Source organism: Patella vulgata, chromosome 7, assembly GCF_932274485.2.
Source record: "Patella vulgata chromosome 7, xgPatVulg1.2, whole genome shotgun sequence".
NCBI lineage: Eukaryota > Metazoa > Mollusca > Gastropoda > Patellidae > Patella > Patella vulgata.
The window spans coordinates 54,322,847-54,345,551 of record NC_065885.2 but is presented as its reverse complement, the minus strand read 5'-3'; the positions used below and the strand labels follow the sequence as shown (position 1 = coordinate 54,345,551).

The following is a 22,705-nucleotide window of genomic DNA, read 5'->3' as shown; positions in this document are numbered from 1 at the left end:
TTCGTCCCTTCAGAACGACTATACGTTATCCTTTGCCAGGCCCTTGGTTCTGCACCACTGACATGGAAGAATCAAGCCCGAAAATCCCAATGATCGAACACGGGACCTCCAGGTTAGCGAGCCAATGTCTTACTCTCTGAGCCACCGTGGCTCCCCTGTTCTCAGTCAACATCAGGATTGAACCTGGGATCTGCTGGTTACTGAGTCAGCGCTACACTGAGCCACGCAATTACTGAAACATGAAGTTAATGTAGGTTAGAATTATGTCATAGCACCATTGCTCCATATCAGCTGTGTGTATGCACACCTTTTGCCACAAGGAAATTAGTTTGCCCACATATTTAAGGTCACAGAAAAATAATATTCTTGTTCTGAGATACTTCCACAATACCACCGCGTCACTGCATCAATTTCTGGTTTAGATTTGTTTATATCTTGCATACATACCATTGTCACAGGAATACATAAATTTGCATACAATAAGATTTTTGTCCACACTGACTTCTAAACATTGCAGAGGGAACATGGTATGACACTTTTTCTATATGCTCACCTCCAAACGTCGAATATCAAACCTGTCTACGACTTTGCATTAGACACATTTTATAAGGACAACATGGAAATAGGTAGTAAAATTGATAAGATAAAGGATAATGTTTAGAAAGGCTGTAATATTTTATTATCATGACGTATCGAATTGGTTTAAATGTACAATTATTGCAGTGTTTCTACAAGGGTTAATACAGAAATAAATGCTATTATAAACTGGTTACATATGTTTTCATATAATTCTTAATTAATATAAATAATTTCAGGTACCTGACCGGCTGGCTATATTACACAACAATTTAATGCCTTATTGAAATATATCCATTTATTAACATAAATATAATTAACCTTTTAGCATCTGGTACACATAAGTATTTGACTACCCCAGTTCTTCGAAAAATAATGAGTTTTTTTAAATTGAGTTTTGTAGTTCATTTTTTAAATGGCCCGAAACTACTGCTCCATAGACCGCGCTAAGTTGCCTATATCATAGAACTACTAGTAGTAGTGGTTGGAAGTTTAAAGTCTGCTTCAATATTTGCAATACTGCACACAAAATTCACAGAACTAGCTAGTGTGCAGTCCTTAAACATGCATTATGCAAGAGCTAAATCTGCCTTCTGCAGGTCTTTCTATATATGCCTTAAATGTGCTAAAAGGTTAAAGCAAGAATAACATCAACATCCATACTCTTAATATCATTAATATTGGTTGCCAGACAACAAAACATAGGTGCACATTAACAAAGTGTTCCAGCAATTAAAAATCAAATTTGCATTGTTATACATTTACATGGGAAATAACTCTACAAATAAATCTCATGACCTTCTCTGCCTGGCATCAACTAAGAATTGAAATCTTATTTTACACGTTTTGATAGTCTACTTGCCTTATTTCAAAATGAGGTTTGAAAATCAATAGGCTGCTTCTTCAAGCTCATGTAAAATTTAAAAACTGGATTGCAACTGTGACAAGGGAACTGTGTGTGGTCAGAGACCAACAGAGAGTGAGAGAGAAATGGGGTTTAACGTCCACTCGACACAAACTAGGTCATTTCGGGACTAACACATGGTTCAGTTTTATTGCAATAATTCACTTGCACGTAGGGGTCTTTAGCAGTGGGAGGAAACCAGAGGACCCAGAGAAAACCCACGAGGTTGGACAGGTGACTCTACTCCTTGTCACGTATTCATTTTATAGACGTTTATCCAGATCACATATTTTTCGTACAATATCTGATTTTTTTTTCTGTTTGATCCACGTTAAATTTACTCAAATTAATAATTTAACAACAAAATCAAAATATTAATGGTAGATAATCTACTAGTATGGACTGAAATGAATGAAAAGATTCCGAGAGGCGTTAGCTTGTTTCATCGTCTGCAGAATATTGTGAAATTTCCCATTCTTCATCTTTGTAAATACTGAACGGAACTGAAACAATTTCAAACGGATAACCATTTTAGAAATTTAACTTTTACTATATTGTTGTTTACAAGGGATTCATATTCTGTGAGTGTGACTTTCATAAGAAATTGATGAAGAATATTAATTCTTATGATGTATTGAATGAATATTGAACACATATTTATGTTAACATGGGACTATCATTAACAGTTCTTGAATGATATGGCTGAATAGGAATCGGGTTTAAGATCTCATTAAACATTTTGGTTATTTTGCGACCAACAAAGGCTTTGGGTTCTTTTCATACAGTCACAGTCACTTGTGCAGAGTATTTTGCCCCCCAGACAGCAAATTTTCTTCCCATTCTTCATAGAATTCTAACTGATGAATGTCTTATATGGGCACTCTGATGTGGACACAATTGAACCTCTTTATTTTTTCCCATCTGAATGACTAGGCAATGAATAGGCTAGTGCCTAGTCATTCAGATGGGACAAAAATTGAGGTTCACTTGTGTACATATTCCCTTAACATGTGGGAACAGGGTTTAACAAATTCTTCATAGCCCCTCAAACCTGGTAAATTCTACTTGAAAATTCAAGGCATCAGTGATTGGATTTCAAAATTTTTGTTGTCGGACATTTTACCAAAAATAAAGGGGCATGACTCTTATCGTTATTTAAGCAGAAGAATTCATACCACAATTAAAAATCACATGTCGACAAAATTTCAAATCCCACTCAGAATAAAAATAGCTGAACCTCGCTATTTTCATATTTAATTTAAGTACGGTATTCAATTCATCCCACAGTTCAAAATCTCATGTCAACAAAATATTCAAATCTGGTACTCCTCGACTACCTCAGTCCCAAGCTTTAAAATATTTTTGATGACTCAAATTTTTAATATTCAAATGTCCACGATCTCTACTTTCAATCCCTACTTTCAACGGTCATTCTTAACCATAAACATATTATCACCCTAAGCTTCAATGAGTTTGAAGGAAAAGTACAAACATCAATTTTTGATATCTCAGATCGTCAGATATGAAGGGGGAAAACACACTCCCTCACTAATAGTTTAATTAATACAATGAGGAATACGGTGAAATTGAATTCTCTAACAAGACTAAGATGAATCCAGACTAGATATTCATTCATCAACCATTCTTATTACGGCTTTATTTTCATTCTCACAATGAAGTATCAAATAGCCCAATCAACAGATTTCAAATATTTGATTGGACACTACATGAAATGAAATGGGATTTAACATCCCATATTTCTGCACCAACCAGTGTGCTAAAGAGAAAGTTTTACCCAGACAGCTGTAAATTTGAAATGTTAAGTGTTCTTTTATGATGCTATTCCTTGCTAGTTCCTCCCTCCTGAACGACTGACAAGGGCAAACCGGCGTGGAAAATCCAGAGAAACTTTCTCAGCCAACACCAGGATCAAACCCAAGACCTTCTGGTTAGCGAGCCAGCATCTTACTGTGACTCTCTCACATAGTTCTAGTACTATTTTTAAAAATAACCTCTGGATAATAGTAAATATGCTAATTAATATTCAACACAATCAACACCTCATACTAAACCAATCTGATTCAAACACAGGTCCTACTTCGTTTCGTTTTTTTTATAGTTTAAAATTTTGTTTTACTTGTCTACTCAACTAGGATCTGGAAGAGTTGTTATATAACCCGTGAGGTATTAGCCAATGAAACGGTCTGTTACGGCAAGTTCTTGGCTTGAGGTGCGCGGAACTGTGGGTAACAGGCTAAAAACATCAATGCTGATTGGTTAATCAAATGTCTGATGTCATAGGGTCAAATGTCGCTCGTATGACCTCTGACGCAACCTTCCACTACAACTGGTCAGATCTTCATGTAGAGTAGGCCATCGAAAGTATAAAAAAACGAAACGAAATATAGATTTGTATTTTAATCAGATTAATACTAAACTTTCGCTATCCATCTACAATTAGCTTCAATTGAGAACAGACACTCAGCTGGTTAACCGTCATTTTAATTACTAAATCAATGATTTTAGTCGATATGCAGTTATTCAGTGAAATATGTTAATACATATATATATAAATTTTATTTCCAGCTATACTTAATATGTACAATTATAATGACTATTTATATACAATATATTATTAATAAGATAATTCAGCCTGAGATAGGATTATAAATGTGAAATAAATCATGCCTGGAAATAAGGCACCTGTCACAGACAATATCAGGTGCCTGTCATTTTGTCCGACACTGATTTGTCGTTTTTATTGATATTATCAATGCATGTCTGGCACTAAGTTGAAAATGTTAGGTTCTATTTCATTAGTGCCTCACATTTTGTCAGGTACATCTAAAACTGTTATTTCCAGGCTTGGAAAGTTTCTTATGTTTCATGTATATAAAAAAAAATAAACATATATATGCACACTGGGACATACAGTGACAATAACCAGCGTTATTTGAATATAGTCAAAATAGTAGAACTTCTAACGACTAACGTGCAGATTCATGACTATTTATAGACTAGGAACTGGTACGCAAGCACAACTCATCTTGTTCTTCATATAAACCCTAAGGCTCCACATATTCCAGTAGGATTGACGTGAAACTTGTCCTGCTTGTTCCTTGGACAATTGTGCATCAATTTTGATATGGCGGTACCATTGGCAGTGATGACCTCATTCTCGGTTCCTAGTCCACAGTACTAACATACTTGTTTGTAAGTATTTTGTTGGCTTTAGTAAATATTTTGTTGGCATTTTGTTGGTTTTAGTAAATATACTATTCCAAAAAAGTAGGGGATATTCAGAAACAATATAAAACTGTGGAAATGCACTGCCGTTTTCATTAGAGCTAACCAGTGTATGTTAATAACAGGCCAATTGCCTACACAGGAACATAAACAGTTCATATGGGCGGCTTATATGACGACCCCATTTCACTCGCAAAAAGATAAGCCGTCAAAAGTGAAAATGGACGTTTTTGATTTTTGTCTTAATAATGAGTAAATGCTCCACCAATCCTCAGACATTCAGCAATTCGTCGTGGCATTCTCCTAATCAAGTGTCCAATCAGGATTTGGGGCAATCCGACCCACTCCTCTTGCAGTGCCAGGGTCAATTCTTGCAGAGTTGTCGGTTGACGTTGACGTCGACGAACATGTCTCCCGATCAAATTAAACGTAACACACTAAAGCAAAGATACGCTAAACAGTAAATCTTATGCAAGAACCGATAGGAAAGCAAACATGGATAGATAAACCAGTACTTGGAAGTTTTCATCAACCCTTCCTTGAAGTGTCAAATTTGACAATGAACCCCTCCCACGTGTATGGCGCTATTGCGTGTCGCATGTGCAGCTCAGTGGTTCTGTTGGGGCGATAAGTTCTTCATCTGTGAACATACTCTCAAAGCATGTCAAATGTCCATGGTAATTTCAATATCCCCTATTTTTTTTTAAGAGTATATTTTGTTGGCTTTAGTAAATATCATTTTAATAAATATTTTGTTATTTTTCATTTAGTTACATGGATATCAGAGTGCATTAACAACATTTTTAGGGGGAATGCGGGAACAATATGAAAAAAATATTGGCAGTGCATGCATACAAAGTTCATAATTTTAGTGTACCATTCAACATGCTATACAAACATCTGCTATATACAGCTACCTTAACAATATAAAGAAACCACTTGTTTTACTGTATAGCCTGGAAATAAGGCCCCTGTCACAGACAATGTCTGGCACATAGAATCAGGCTTTGTCAGGCACTAAACCTCTGGTGCCTGGTGTCTGTCATTTTGCCCGGCACAGATTTATTGATATTATTAATACATGTCTGGCACTGAGTTGAAAATCTCGGGTACTATTTGATTTCATTAGTGCCTCACATTTTGTAATGTCCTTCTAAAACCATTATTTCCAGGCCTGTTTACAGGCCAGGGTTAATCTTTATAGTTTTATAAGTCATTGACATATTCATATAACTGAATACCATATTGTTAGTAATACAAAGATACACAATCAGTTATAGGCTCTGCATATCAACTGTTTACAGGTTAAGACTGTTCTATAGATTACTGAGATATTCATATAACTGAATACTGTATTGTTAGTAATATCAGTACATGTAGTTTTACTTCAATACAAAGATGGTGTGCTTCAGTCAACATATAGTTTTACTTCAATACAAAGATGGTGTGCTTCAGTCAACATGTAGTTTCACTTCAATACAAAGATAGTGTGCTTCAGTCAACATGTAGTTTCACTTCAATACAAAGATAGTGTGCATCAGTCAACACGTAGTTTCACTTCAATACAAAGAAATTACCTCAGTGAATATTTTAGCCTCAAATGTAATAATTTGTGTCAAATATAAAGAAATGCCATGGTTTATCAGCTTTTTTTGACTACAGCTTCGGAACTATATATATCTTATTCATCGAATAAACGAAGGCAGTAATTTATTCAGGAATATTACTATTACTACCTATTTGTCGTTACTTTTTGTTGTAATCACATATATGTGCCTATTCAGAATACAACATTCTCTATAACAAATTACCAAGAATTATTTTTGTTGAGGTGTGGTTATATTAAAGGGAATGGTGGCTTATAAATTACCCTAATGCTACATCATAATCTAGCCAACTTTCTATCACAAACATATTCTAGCAGTGAAACTTGTGTATCAACCTGTCATACTATAACCCAAAACCCATCAGATCTACTCCCTTTTATAAGATTGGATTTTAAAATTCTCAAAACACCATCTTCAAAAAAAAATATGTCAGATGTAACTACGGCAACTATGGTAACTATGTTAACCAAACAAAACATGACAGTCCCAGAAAGAGATTGTATAATATCATACAGTTCGTACATGTATTTTGGCACAAAATTTTCGTGGTTATTCAAATCATATTCTTCAAAGAATTCAGAGAATTCAATTCTGGAAATTCAATAGAGTATCCCAATATAATGTTACTAATAATATTGATCAATATTATGAATATTAATTAAAAAAAATCATTAAAATGCCATTTTAATATACAAATTATTGGTAAATTATTAATGCCAGATTCCAGATTTGATATTATTCCATTCTCTTAGCAGTTATTATCAACAAACATTTCCAAATACATAGTTTTCAAATTTTCAAGACTAAAACTGGATTGTGCACATTTTATTGAAGATCTGAGAGTTTTTCTCCCTGAATTAATTACACTCATGAAACATTACAAATGGACATTGTAAGGGACATACAGGTTATCTTGTGGTGTCACATACAGGCGATCTGGTGCCACATGGTTATCACTGTACATGTCACCTACATGTCTCATACAGGTGATCTGGCATAACATCAATACTACTGTGCATGTCACATGGTTACCACTGCACGTGTCACCTACAGGTGATCTTGTGCCACATGGTTATAACTGTATGTGTCACATACAAGTGATCTAAAGTGTCACATGGATATCATTGAACATTTCACATACGGATCCTCTGGTGCCACATTTTTATCACTGAAAGCATAAGATAATAAGACACTCTACTGCATTATGTTATAACTTCGACAGACCTGCTTTGATGTTCTTGTCTCATTTTAACTACAATGTTTCAGACATTTTAACTACATGTTTCAGACATTTTAACTACCATGTTTCAGCTTCAGCCATTTTAACTACCATGTTTCGGACATTTTAACTACCATGTTTCAGACATTTCAACTACCATGTTTCAGACATTTTAACTACCATGTTTCAGACATTTCAACTACCATGTTTAAGATTCTCACACTTTTCATATTGGTATATGACTAATGGTACTTATAAACACAGTCAGATCCTTGAGTTCAGATCTGTACAGGTAAAGATCAGGTGTTATGAGTGTTGATGAAGATATAAATGAGTACTGTTATGTATAGCCGTTATCTGCACATAATGTCTGACTAGCTACACTGGTGGTGTCTGCTGGTGCTGTGACTTTTGTTGTCTGCTCTTTAATGATTTTTGAAAAGCTCTCGCATTCTGCATCATTTCTTTTAACTTGACTGCCACCTACAATAAACAAAGACAAATCTAAATTTTCTTTTAATTTCACTCGAAATACAATGTCAAGGTCTTAATATAAACAACTGAGATCCTGACAGCACTGTTGTATTGACTTTGTTGAATTGCACATTTATTTTTTTCAAAAGTATCAAGCAATGAAACTGATTATCAATTATACACTATGTTTCATTACTCTCTATCAGATAGAATCAAAGTTATCTTGTCTTAAAGCATCAACCAATCAAATTGCTTATCTCTGCTTACCCTAAGCAGAAAATTCTCATCTTCGAACTCCATCAAGGCATTCACCTAAAAACACCTACGTCAAGTTTGAACACTTTAGCTCAATTAGAATGAGAGTTATTGTGTTCCAAAGTCTTGACCAATCAAATTGCTTATCGCTCCGCTTACCCAGAACAGAAAATGCTCATTATCGAACTTAGTCAAGGTATTGATGAAATAAAACTATACACCAAATTTCATCACTCTCACTTAATTAGAACTAAAGATATCATGTCCCAAAGCATCAACCAATCAAATTGCTTATCTCTGCTTACCCTAAGCAGAAAATGCTCATCTTCGAACTCCATCAAGGCATTGACCCAATAAACACCTACACCAAGTTTGAACTTTATAGCTCAATTAGAATGAGAGTTATTGTGTTCCAAAGTCTCGGCCAATCAAATTGCTTATTGCTCTGCTTACCCTGAGCAGAAAATGCTCATTATCAAACTTAGTCAAGGTATTGATATAATGAAACTACATGTATACACCAAGTTTCATCACTCTCATTTAATTAGAACTAAAGTTATTGCGTCCCAAAGCATCAATAAATCAAATTGCTTATCTCTGCTTACCCTAAGCAGAAAATGCTCATCTTCGAACTCCATCAAGGCATTGACCCAATAAACACCCACAGCAAATTTGAACATTCTAGATCAATTAGAAGGAGAGTTATTGTGTTCCAAAAAGTGTGATGGACGTCTGAACGGATGGACGTCTGGACAAACAAGACAAGACTAGACAAGACAGACGAACCCATCTTAATAGTCCCCTGCTTTTTTCGAAAGGCGGGGGACAAAAATGCAAGGTTCTTTGTCACAACCCATTGACAGCACGTTAAAGATTCCTTGACAGTTGGAAATTGAAATAAGAGTAGGCAATTGAGCAGCCGTCAAGGTAAAATTTTCCTCATAGTGCACTGCATGGTGGCTGGCTTGGTGGCGAATGTGGGACATGAAATTAAATTCCAATTCATTTGTTTTAATCTGCTGCTCATGATATAATGCAATTAACTTTGTAACATGACATATAATTACAATAACCATTAAGTAATAGCAATTAGTCGATTTCTTGTGATATTATTATCTATATTTAGGCCACATCAATTTGAGAGACAAACTAGGTCATTTCGGGACTAATACATGGTTCAATTTTACTTCAATAATTCGTTTGCACGTAGGGTTCTTTAGCAGTGGGAGGAAACCAGAGGACCGGGGAAAACCCACGAGATTGGACAGGCGACCCTACTCTTTGTCACGTACAACCGGAGAATCGAAACCACGCAAGTTGACTCAATGACAGGCTTTATGATGCTAACCATTCGGCCATCCAACCCCCCACACTAATTTGAATTTAAACCCCCATTTCATTTTTTAAATCGGCTGTTGGTTATATACTGTAATTAGCCTCATAACATGAACATTGGCCATTAATTAAGAGTAAATAGCCAATTTGTGACATTATTGTCTATTTATAGGCCACACCAATCTAAACTTTTGTTCCTTGGGAAAACCTCAAAAAACTTAAAAACAAAACGTATTGGGTTTTTCTTTTCAAAAGCTTTTAGTTCCTAAATTATAAGTTTCGAAAATTAAAACAAAACCTTGTACAAGAGTGTCTATGTATTTATCAAGACCCTGACCAAAATGAAATGAAATGAAATGGGGTTTAACGTCCTACTGTTCTGCTCCTATACTAGGCTAATGAAGACGGGCATACACCATACAGTGTGATATGAGGGAAATTTTGCCCGGGCAGCGGCACTATCGCCTACTCTTATATCGAATTCCAACTGTCAAGGGATCTTTTACGTGCATATCCAATGTATACACGGGACCTCGGTTTTTCGTGCCATCCGAACGATGAACTTTCTCGGCCAATGCAGGGATCGAACACCCGACCTCCAGGATAGCGAGCCAGCATCTTACCCACTTAGCCACATGATCCTCAGACCCTGACCAACTAAAAATTAACCAATCAACCAAATTATGGCTATAATCGAAAAACTGAAAAGTATTTTCGGGTGTCTGATACTTAAACGGTGTAGTATTTGTTAAGTGTCTTGTTCTGTTACTGTCTTTTTCATTTCTTTGTTATAAAGGGCAAAATTGTAAACAGGCTCTAAGCCTAATTTTTCACCTTTGAAAATAAAGATATTATTATTATTATTATTATTAAATGGTAATATGTCAAACAATTTTAACCAGATTGGTGGGAACTTGTTGTAAAGTGCATATTATAGTAACCACTGGCTACAATTACAGAAAATTTTGTTGGGTCACTTGATGTGCTCTTTAAGTTTTCTAGTAAGACAAGGAAGAAGGAACCATTATTAGATATTTGAAATCAGGTTAATTTGATGAAGCATGGTTTAATAATTCTAAAATATAATGGAAATTCATAATGATTTAACTCAAAAGAATAACTTTTAACTCATTAAACCTATAAAATACATCCTAAAAATAATTGGTTTGATAAATCATAGTTTTAAGTATGAATAAAATATAATTAATTGGTACATATATCATCAGAACTTTTGGGGCACGTCGTTGGGCATATGCTGCGCAGTAGTTTATGGGGAAAAGTTTGACTTGACAGTGGTGTTTGCAAAGACAGTGGTGTTTGACCCCCGACAGTGGTGTTTGCGCTTACTCTTCACCACATTCCAAGTATTTTCACATACACATGCTATGGCCTACTCTTATTCAAACTGCCAAGGGTTCTTTTACGTGCACGCTAATGTGTACACGAGACTCGTTTTTTCATCCCATCCGAACCACTATTAATAAAAAGGTATTTTGACCTCCTAACCTACCTGTTTTGATGATAGTCGTAATTGTGGTTGCTGACTCCAACACTGTACCATCAGATCTTTGTACTGAACTAATAAATCTGGTGTGACTGTTAATTCCGGTCTACCACCAGCTGTTACAAACTCTATAATCTAAAATATATTTATCATAAAATAGAGTCATTGACCAATATAAAACTAATACATATGGTACCTGGATCCATTCATATGATTTGATATTTGTTTATTTTTTGCAATGTCTATATTCTGTCTTGTCCGCAGGTTTATCTTGTAGATTTTGTTTTGCGTGTAGTGTGGTCCTCCTGCACTTACTATATGGTATACCTTCATTTATAAATATTCACGTGCTGAAATGAAATAAAATGGGGTTTAACGTCCTACTTTTATTCTCCTACCATGCTAATGAGAGAGAAATGGGGTCTAACGTCCACTCAACACCAACTAGGTCATTTCGGGATTAAAATATGGCTCAATTCCATTTCCATAATTCACGTACAACCGGGGATTCGAAACCACGCCAGTTGACTCATGACAAACTTTATGATACAGCGCGCACATGCTAACTATTCTGCCATCAACCACCCCACCCCCCATGCTAATGAGGATGAGTATACACCATGTAGTGTGCTATGAGGGAAATTTTTGTGCACACAAACCCAAATGTGGGACCTATTTCAAAATGGTTTAAAATCCATTACATTAGGCTTGTCTCTGGGTCATTACACTGCAGGTCCCATTTAATTCTATTATTAGAACAGCATAGAATAGAAAATGGACACAGCGAGCCGATGCTCATAGTAACCAGTAGCCAAAGGGTCACATCAATATTCCAGAGCTTTGAACCTTTGGAAGATAAAGTTTGATAATGTGTTAGATCTACTTAATTTTTCATCTATGGATCGATCTAATGTTTGAGTAATAACACCTGTTCAAACTAATCAAAAATAAGATTTCAAAGGAACCATTTGATCCATTCCGATCTTGGAATAAAATCCGATAAGCTTTGTGGATTAAAACGTTGGAAACCTTATAGTCTTGTCTTTTACGAGAAAATCCATATTTGTGAAAATTTGATCAATGAAGCCTCACTAAATTACATTTTAAAATTACAGTTTCTTAAAGATACATTATGTAAGATTTAGATAAAGAACTAGCCATTCTTGCTATCATAGTTCGAAAGTAGATGATGTAAAATAAATAATTTGAAAATTTCATTCAAATTACTCTATTGCAAGCGAAGATATTAGCCTTTGAAGGTTTGACAGACGTGTGCAATAATTTCAACCACCGTACTGGTTGATCGAAGCTAAGTCTCGGTCCTCCATATTTGATTAAATCTAAGTATCGCTGAACCATTCTAATCTATTTAATATCGGAGAAATCTGATGCCATCGAGAGTTGATTAACGCCTGGATCAGTTAATTAATGTCTAATTAATACTTTAGAAAACATTTCAGGCCTAAAGAAAGACCTGCAATAGGCAGATTTAGCTCTTGCATAATGCATGTTTAATGTGATCAAGAATATTTTGTAGATTATTACATAATAAAATGAAAATAATGATAGATTAAAAGATAAGAAATCTAATAACCTTAATGTTTAAGTTTTCGTAATAGTCTCTAGTTTAAATGAACTGCCAATATCAATATTTGTTTTCATTGTTTTTCACGAACAATATAGATTATAGAAATATTTAATTACAAAATACATCAGCAATTACTTTATAATAAATTGATATATGTTGCAAACAAGGGCCTTTGTTTCAGTTATGTTTGCCAGCCCTGACTGATCTGAAGTGAAATTGCTTGAAATTAAATTTACATGTCATAAAATTAGGTATTTCAAGAAATTTAACAGTAAAACACAATTAATACAGTTAAGTTTATAGTAAAAATACTAAGAAATTGATTTTCAGTTCCCCCATGTACTTATCACCACTAACTGAACATACACCCGTCCTAGGGACCGGTCACCTGTCACCGGTTCCTAGAGGAAATTATAACAACATACACACGGAAACAGCATATATACACAGGGAACATGGGAGCAGTTCCTAGAGGAAGTCCTAACAACATGCACAGGGAACATGGGATCAGACCCTGAAGAAAGCCATATATATATAACAGGTACAAGGGAAGGTTCCAAAAGATGTCATAACAATAGGGGACAAGGGACAGGTTCCTAGAGAAAGTCGTAACAACAAACACAAGGAAACAAATGTAAAATTTTTGTAGAATTTTTGCTCTTTTAGTTAGTAGCATTATATTAATTTATATCTTGGCTAAGTCGTATCTAATGCACTCAAGAATGAGTGACAGATTGGTATATAAAAAAAGAGTTATAATTTGGAAAACATTAGCTGGTTCCGTGAGGATTGGAATATCATGTTTAACACGTGATAGGAAAATTACGATTGCATCATTTGGCTTAATTAACCAATCTCTATAATTATTTACATCATATTTGACCAATTAGATAATTGAAGGTCCAAAACCCAAACCTACAAAACTATCATATTTGTGAACATTTGTCAGACAGCAGCTGGATTCTAGAAAGGGAAGATGTAGCAATTTCTATCAGCAGACACGCCCAGCCAGTCTGGCTGTATGGGGTTTGAGAGAATGACTTATTGTAATCTATTATACATTGTACCATATGTAAGCAGCTTGATATATAAAGTATAAAAAGGAACTGTTGCATTGTTGTTCCTGGTAAGACAAACGTCTTAAACTACTGAGATAGATAAGAAGAAGAGAATACACAACGTGAAGTGGAAGCAAAGACGACAGATGAAAATACTAGACGATAACAAGGCTACTAAAATATGTAGTAAGAAAAGATGCCTGGATGGGTCATAGGTAGAATGTGGCGACCGTTTTTTATTGTTGTCTGCTCTCCGCGTCTGACAGACGACCCATGGTACTACACAACCTATATACACAAGGGACATGGGACAGGTTCTAAGAGAAAATTATAACAACAGGGGACAGGTTCTTGAGGAAGTCATAGCAACTGGGGACAAGAGAAAGGTTCCTAGAGAAAGTTGTTAAGCCCAGCTCAGGGTTGATGTAAAAACTTGTCATAAGGGTATATCAATCAAATCAGAAACATCACAGAAGTATATAGCAATGGTTAATAAGCTTATAAAACTTGTAACTATATTGCTTCAGGAATATGTTTTTTTGATTGACCTCTCACCTCTTGTTCTGTGTTCAAATCCTCGAATGGTTCCTCCATCATATAGATTTCCCACATGACCATACCAAATGAATAAACATCGCAACTAGACGTGATAACGGTCTCGTTATCATCTTCCTGGGCTGTTGGATTACTCAATAATTCTGGTGCCGTCCATCTCAACATGGCTGGACATGCACTATATTCTCTCATACCTAAATACAATACGAAATTTGTAACAATCTTGAAATGGAAATCAAAAGAAATATTCATTATATAATACAGAAAATCTTGAAATGGGTGGATAATACAAAATGTTATTTTATAAATGTATAACAACTTCAAACCTAGAAATAAGGCATCTGTCACAGACCGATTCTCCTGGTTCCTTATGTCTGGAATAGTTTTGCCCTTTTGTCTGGAACAGTTTTGCCCTTTCGTCTGTATGTTTAATGACATTTTGAATACATATCCAACAGTACGGCACAAAGTTCATAATGTCAAGTAATAGTCCATTAGTTTCTGGCAGTTCAATTAAAATCATCATTTCCAGGCCTGTTGTTTATAAATGTATAAAAACTTACAACAACAATCATCTTGTGGGCATTCTTCTCTCATTGGCTGAATTAATTTGGTTAACCCAAAATCTGCCACCTAAATTAAAATAAAAATTCCCGACCTAAATGGCAAAAAAAGACTTTCAGTCCATATGTAATATAAAGCAGTCGGATCAAAAAGTATATTGGTCCAATTATTTTTAAAATCGATTAATCATAACGTAAGTTAAGGCCATCTTAAGTTTCCCATTACTTTCAAATGACATCAACTGACATCATTTTTTCTGTCTTAGAACGTCAGTCAACCATTGAAGAATAACTTGATTGCAACCATGATCACTGAGGTCAAGAATACATCTTACTGAGATATTTTAATGTAATTTTTCTAAATTACTGTCTTTTAAAATTGAAATAACGTAAATGATTATTCGCCTACAGTGACAATGAGGATTTAACTTTTAAGGATTTAAATTTTAACTAGATTTGTGACAACCTTATAAATATATTTTTGTTTTTAAATCATTTTGATTCAAAACAAATTTTCCTCCAATATTGTTTTCAAATATTGTCTTACCAAATAATCCAAAGGGTAGGTTACTCTAACCATTCCAAGTATACATAAGATAAATATACTTTAATATTCTATAGATCCTTCATATTATTATGAAATAACAGTCATAATTAATTTGTTTTATAGATTAGATTGATAATCTCTAATAAACTTGATTATTTTAATTAAAATAAACATTCACTCAAACATATGCTATAAAGTAGGTGGAATAAAATTAAAGGGGTTTTAACATATTGTGTAGCCCAGACAGGTGCATTCTGCCTTCTCTTTAATGACTTCCACCTGTACCCAAGGGTACAGACAAACCCATTTTACTCGTCCATTGCATTCTTTAAAAGTCAAGGAGACAAAAACTATCTCAGTCTCAAGGGGATGTTTTTGTTCATTTGTATATACCTTTTCAGCACATACCTACCATAGCCATAATATTCATCATTTAATGTACTTGGTGTAGAGCAAAATGATACGTTAAAATTATCTTCATAAAGGAAGTATTACACAAAAAAGTTGAATATTTGAAATTCCTTAGGTGCAATCATAGGCGTACGAGCCAGGGGGGCAGGGGGGGCTAACTTTCGGGCAAGCTGACTTTTCGGGCAGAAGGGAAAAGTGAGAAAATTTTTTTTTATTTCATCTACTTGGCAAAATAAAGTGCCCGAAATCTAATAAAACACTAATTTTACGGGCTGGAATAGCAGTAAAACGCGTTTGCGGCCTAGGAAATTTCCAAAATTTTCTTTGGGGGTCCATACAAGGTCAGTTCTGCTTCTTCACCTATCGAAGAAAACCGGTGCCGCTGTCTGTAAACCTGAATTTTTTTCGGGCATTTCTAGTTTTTCTTCCCTAACTGTCATTGAGCCCTAATAAAACACTAATTTTACTTTTCTTTTAATTGAATACCACAAATTTGTACTGAGTTGACTATGGATTAAAACATTTTGTCTGGAGCCACTCTACTTTGTGCGACATTTTTCGAGCATCGATTATTTTTTGTGAATGCAGCTGCAACGGTCTGATTGGATGGTTGGAATTCAGAATGGGATTTCGGTTACAAAACCATTGGATACTTTTGGAGTTGCTTACACCTGCTAGAATAGCAGAAAACGCATTTGCGGTGGTTAGATTTTCAAAATTTTCTCCGGGAGGGTGAGGCCCCCCCATACCCCGCGACGATTGATTGGTTGTTTGGAATTCGGGTCAGCCAGGTAGGCTACATTGGACCAAATTGAAGTTGCTGTATTCACAGACTGGAATAGCAGGAAAACGCGTATGCGGATGTTAAATTTTCAAAATTTTCTCCAAACGGTCCCGTCTCCGTGAACTGTAAACGATTGACCTTTTGATTAGGCTATATTAGACCACTTTGAAGTTGCTTTGTTCACGGGCTGAAATAGCAGGAAATTATGTTTGTGAGGGGGGTGGGGGGGTACAATACAAGGGGAGCTCTGCTTCTTCGCCTCTCGAGGAAGATTGGCGCCGCTGTCTGTACACCCGAAATTTTTTCGGCCATTTCGGGGTTCTGCCCCCCTAACTGTCATCGAGCCCGTACGCCTATTGTAGCAATTGGAGAATATTGCACTATCGACTGAACTGTTTTTACATGTCTATCATAGATTGCCAACAACACAATACATAGAAAAACTAAGAATAATATATAGATTAACTTAAATCAATGTCTCTTAATAGTTTAATTGGTAGATAGGAGAGAGAGAGAGAAAGAGAGATGGGTTTAGCGTCCACTCGACACAAACTAGGTCATTTCGAGACTAACATATGGTTCAATTTTATTTCAATAATTTGCTTGTGCATAGGGGTCATTAGCAATGTGAGGAAACCGGAAGTCCGAGAGAAAACCCACGAGGCTGGACAGGCGACCCAACTTCTTGTCCCGTACAACCGGGGAATCGAAACCATGCCAGTTGACTCAATGACAGACCTTATGATTCAATGCGCAAACATTAACCATTCGGCCATCAAACCCTGCCTAATAGATATTGGTATTGTTGAACTAACTGGGGATATCTCACTTTGTACGTACCTTTATGATATCTTCATCAAGGATAAACAGGTTACCACATCTCAGATCTCGATGAATGATGATTGGTTTACATGAATGTAAGAACGCAATCCCGTCTGCTATTTGTGTACACTGAAAAAAAAATATAAAATCAGAAAATAATAATGTCTTCAATCAAAGCAGGGTTTCTATTTCAAAATTTTACCATTTGGCATTTTTAGTCAGGGTTAAGAAAGGCCACAATTGAGTCACTAGAATGTTTGATAATGAGTGTCCAATTTACAAGTATTTACACTATCACTTTTGAAGCTATGTATGCTTTCTTTGCATTGACCAAAATCTAGTTATGCTACTTAGGCACACTTCGTGCTTATATTAGACAAATCCTATCTACATTTTATTCATTAATAGATAATAACATTTTTTTTTAGGTTTTTATTTATATTCTGAATTTTTTTTCCTCTTAAAATTTATTTTTCTCCCTCAGCTGATCAATTGGTATATTTGGTTTCAAGACAACCTATATTTTTAACCCGGGTTAACAACCAGTATACATCAATATGTAGAAACTACTCGAACCAATAATCTATACTGGTATACATAGGTTCATCGAGTAGATTGTCTTCTTATGATTTAAATTTTACCATGGTTTTGTGCACCGACACATAAAAAAAAGGTTGCCAGCCAATGAAACATACAGCCACTAAGGTGTCCAAGCAGTTCATAAATGTTGTCCCAATTTCATAGTCCACTTATGACATTATATGGTATACCATAAAAAGATAGGCTGCCAGCCGATGAAATAAACAGCAGCTAAGGCGTCCAAGCAGTCCACAAAGGCTATTGCATATTCAATTCTTTTGTAGGTAATGGAAGAAATGAAATGAAATGGGGTTCAATGTCCTACTGTTCTGCTCTGACTGGGCTAATGAAGACGGAGCATACGCCATACAGCAGTATGCTATGATGGAAACTTTGCCCGGGCAGTGGCACTATGGCCTACTCTTATATCGAATTCCAACTTCCAAAGGGTTCTTTTATGTGCGTGCCAATGCATACATGGGACATTGGTTTTTTGTACCATCCAAATGACTAGACAGCTGTCCTTGATAGGGACTTCATCCTGCATCCTGCACCACTGATAAGGGGAAACCACATTGCAGGTAATGAGAGAACATTCGTGACACTAAAAACCTATCAAGAGTAACAACCTATGAAGTATAATAAGCAGAAATAATTAATGAGCCTCTAGTTCTTCTTATTGGCAAGACTTATTATACACAATATGTACTGGTAGTCAGATAATAATTTTCGCTGTTTGAACTATCAGAAATTGTTGAATAAGCTGCTGTATTACATGAACTTAAACGCTGTGTATAAATTATATGTCAATCCGATGATAACGTCAGCCTCAAAAACCAATTGTGGATGACGAACAGGTGTACAGAGGTGACAACAATACACAACCCCATTTGATGTGGGCTTATAAAAATAAAGAGAGGAATCCAAATAATAATCTGAATAGTATAAACTTCGATGGTATCCAAGTCATAACATATCTGAGTAACCTGATACAGTGACACCAGTAGGAGAACTGAATTTAGACTAAGTCATGGGTATCACAAAACCATCTTTTATTTCTTTTCTTTTTTTATATTATCTCTCTCTCTTATTTCAATGTGGGTGTATAAAAATTTGCCTATTACTATTATATTCAGTATGAATCTGAAACCACTTTATAAAAACAGAAATTCCTATTCATTTAAAACCTATAAAATTTGTCGGTAACAATTATTTTCCTTAGTAATTCATACACAACAGATTGTCAATTTGAGACGTATTTTCGATAGTTATTGTCAATCAAAGAAAGTGATTCAGAGAATAACTATCTCTCAAGTGATTGCCAGTTATAGTCTGTTTCAATTACCTAGTACAGCTGGGGTTGGTCAGCACTCGATGACACCGCGTCACAGTAAATGCTCTAACCATAACCCCATCTTGGTACTCATAACATCTCGGCAGTAATTGGAAATGAAATGAAATTGAACGTCTTACTTTTCTGCACTGACTGGGCTAATGAAGACGGCCATGCGCCATACCGTAGTGTGCTGTGGGGGAAATTGGTACGATCTGTTCTTATTTTGAATTCCAACTGTCAATGGTTCACATGTGGCATGCCCGTCTTCATTATCCATGTTGGTGCAGAAAAGTAGGACGTTAAACCCCATTTCATTTCATTTGACATTACAGATGAATGGGTAGATCTTGAGTTTTTAAAAATTATTATTACAACATATTTATAGTGCGCCCTTTGATATAACATGTTCAGGGACACTTTACAAAGTGACAATATAATCATAAATAAACAACAAGATTATGGACATGTTAACGATTGTATACAGAGTCAGTTAAAAGCCTGATTAAATAAATGTGTTTTAAGTTGTTTTTTAAAAGAATATAGAGATGTACAACATCTTAAATTAAATCGTAGATTATTCCATAAAACAGGTGCTTGATAACTGAAAGAGCGCTGACCATAAGTTTTGGGCTTTAAAAGTAGTTTATCTGATGTACGTAATGTTCGGCCAGGTGTATAAAGTTCTAAAAGATCTGAGAGGTAAACAGGAGTTAACTTATTTAAAAAGGACTTATCCATTATGCAAGCTAGGGTTAGAAGAAATTTATTTAGTTGATTTTTAAAAAATAATATTTTTAATCATCAAAGGAATTAATGGTGCTTTCAGTCTTTACAATACTTATAAAATAATTAACATCAGTTAGTTATATATAAAAACAATATTATTTGTTGAACTTAATGGATGAATATAGGAAACTCAGTTTCAGCTTATGATTATCAATATACACAGCCAATTCTTCTCATTTCACCTTTATTATTTGTTGGAATTCCTGGATGAATATACGGAAACTCAGTTTCAGCTTATGATTATCAATATACACAGTCAATTGTTCTCATTTCACCTTTATTACCGTAACTTACAACTAACAATTCATTAATCATTAAAATAATGCATTTATGAGGAAAAGTTTGTTTTCTCACTATTTTGAGGGTGTTTCCACACTTTGTATATATCATTTTATTTAGTGTTGTTCCATGTGGTTTTGTTATGCTTAGTTTTATAGTTCAGAGGGACCTAGAACATCATATATATTATACCTATGATTACTCTGTTTCTCAGAGTAAAATACTACATAGAGAGGCAAAAGTGGGGAAGATATATAGTCTGAGGTCAGTAGCTAGCTCCACGCCAGGTCTGAACATTTCTTCTTCCAAGATTACGGTATTGAACTATTTGAGGAGAGAATAGAGCTAGGCTTACAAAGATGTTATTTCTACTGGCAAGATTACGGTATTGAACTATTTGAGGGGAGAATGAAGCTAGGTTTGTAATATAATCATCCATATTACTATGCAAAGAACATATTTTGTTAAATTGATTTTAGTTTTTTTTTTGCTTCAGTTATATTGTTCTTTATCTGTGAGATGTGGTAAGAGAGAGAGTGATCGCATTCAACGTCCACTTGACACAATCTAGGTCATTTAGGGACTAACACACGGTTCAATTTTATTTCAATAATTTGCTTGCACGTATGGATCTTTAGCAGTGGGAGGAAACCGAAGGACCTGGAGAAAACCCACAAGGTCTGACAGACGACTCTACTCCTTATCACATACAACCAGGGAATCGAAACCACGTCAGTTGACTAAATGACAGACCTTATGATACAACATGCACACCCATAACCATTCGGCCATCCACCCCATCCCACCCTCATGTGTGAAGCAACAGGTTTAAGTGTTTTACATTGATGTGATCTGAATTGAGACAACTAACTAATGCTATTCGGGAATTTGTGGCTGGACAAAAGCAGGGTTTCTGCCTACTATTAATGAGAACTGAGTGAACCTCGATTTATTGTCCATTCTGAACGACTAGACACTTTTTCCAGACTGAAAAATCCTAAGGATATTTCCCGGACAGCACCAGAACTGAACCCAGGACCTCCTGGTTAGTGAGACAGAGCCACTGTAATTTGAGACAGATTAACAATCAACTTACTATTTTAACTCTCTGTGGCCATGTTAACCGACTGCCTTTAACTTTAATAAAATCTTGTAAACACTCTCCTTCAACATATTCTGTTATGATGTACGGCATTTTACTATCTAAACACAATCCTAATACTGTTACTATTAACTTGTGTCTCAAACGACTAAAAATATAAAACAATAAAAATACTTGTAGATTTCAGTGGATTTAATGTTGCTGACCTCAAGTGGGCAATATCTAATATTTCATGGTTCAATCCATTCTTAAATCATTTACTCAAATTGCTCAAAGGTAGACGATAACCTGGCTTGGATTCAATCGGATTAAACAAGGCCCACCAAAAGATTTTACCGGCGTTGACTATTATTTAGAAAATGAAATGAAATGGGGTTTAATATCCTACTGTTCTGCTCTGACTGGGCTAATGAAGACGGGCATAGGCCATACAGTGTGCTATGAGGGAAATTTTGCCAGGACAGCGGCACTATGGCTTACTCTTAAATCGAATTCCAACAGCCAAGGAATCTTTTACATGCACGCCAATATGCACACGGGATCTCAGTTTTTTGTCCCATCCGAACGACTAGACAGCTGTTCTTGTCACTTTTATTTAGGTAATAATAGACTATTTCTTTACATTTTGGGTCTGATCTGAGACTGATCTTATAAGTTTCTGTGAATAACGCCCATGGATGTACAGAGTTTACAGTATAGTCTTCCAGTGGTGGGTGATATTTATGTTTGTCAATAAATAATATAGTCATTTAATATCACCTTTTTTTACATTATCAAATATTGTAATATCCGAAAGTCAATATGGAGATACCGAGTATTATTTTGGTTTGTGGCTATTTAATGTTTCAATAATCATTATTGTAAAATGACAAAACAATCTTGATTTAACCCTTTAGCACTTGATACATGTTTTGAATACCCCAAATTCGTTAAATCTTTTTTACAGAAAAGCGATATATCAATACCTGTATATCCCTGAACAGACCAAAACTTCTGTTCCTTAGACAACCTCAAACCACGAGAGATATTTGAATAACTTTCTGTATTATAAGACCGTGTGCCACATCTAAGCCATGTTCCTGAAGCAATGACTGCGAGTTTTACAATTACCGAACTTATAGCTACGTTATCTGCAGACAAGTGAACAGTAGCGATCAATCAGAGGTTGTGACATA

General features: G+C 35.3%; 1 protein-coding gene across 1 annotated transcript in view; it reads right to left on the bottom strand.

The window, feature by feature from the left end:
* Positions 1-662: 662 nt before the first annotated feature.
* The window catches only part of LOC126828840 (uncharacterized), a 57,367-nt gene continuing 35,324 nt past the window's right edge, over positions 663-22,705 (bottom strand). The window contains exons 9-14 of the mRNA XM_050558850.1: positions 21,525-21,678; positions 17,467-17,577; positions 14,885-14,954; positions 14,322-14,515; positions 11,127-11,255; positions 663-8,035 (exon numbers count right to left, since the gene is read on the bottom strand). Coding sequence (XP_050414807.1) covers positions 7,931-8,035; positions 11,127-11,255; positions 14,322-14,515; positions 14,885-14,954; positions 17,467-17,577; positions 21,525-21,678 — 763 coding nt within the window. The 3' untranslated portion in view covers positions 663-7,930. The remainder of the gene's footprint in view (positions 8,036-11,126; positions 11,256-14,321; positions 14,516-14,884; positions 14,955-17,466; positions 17,578-21,524; positions 21,679-22,705) is intronic.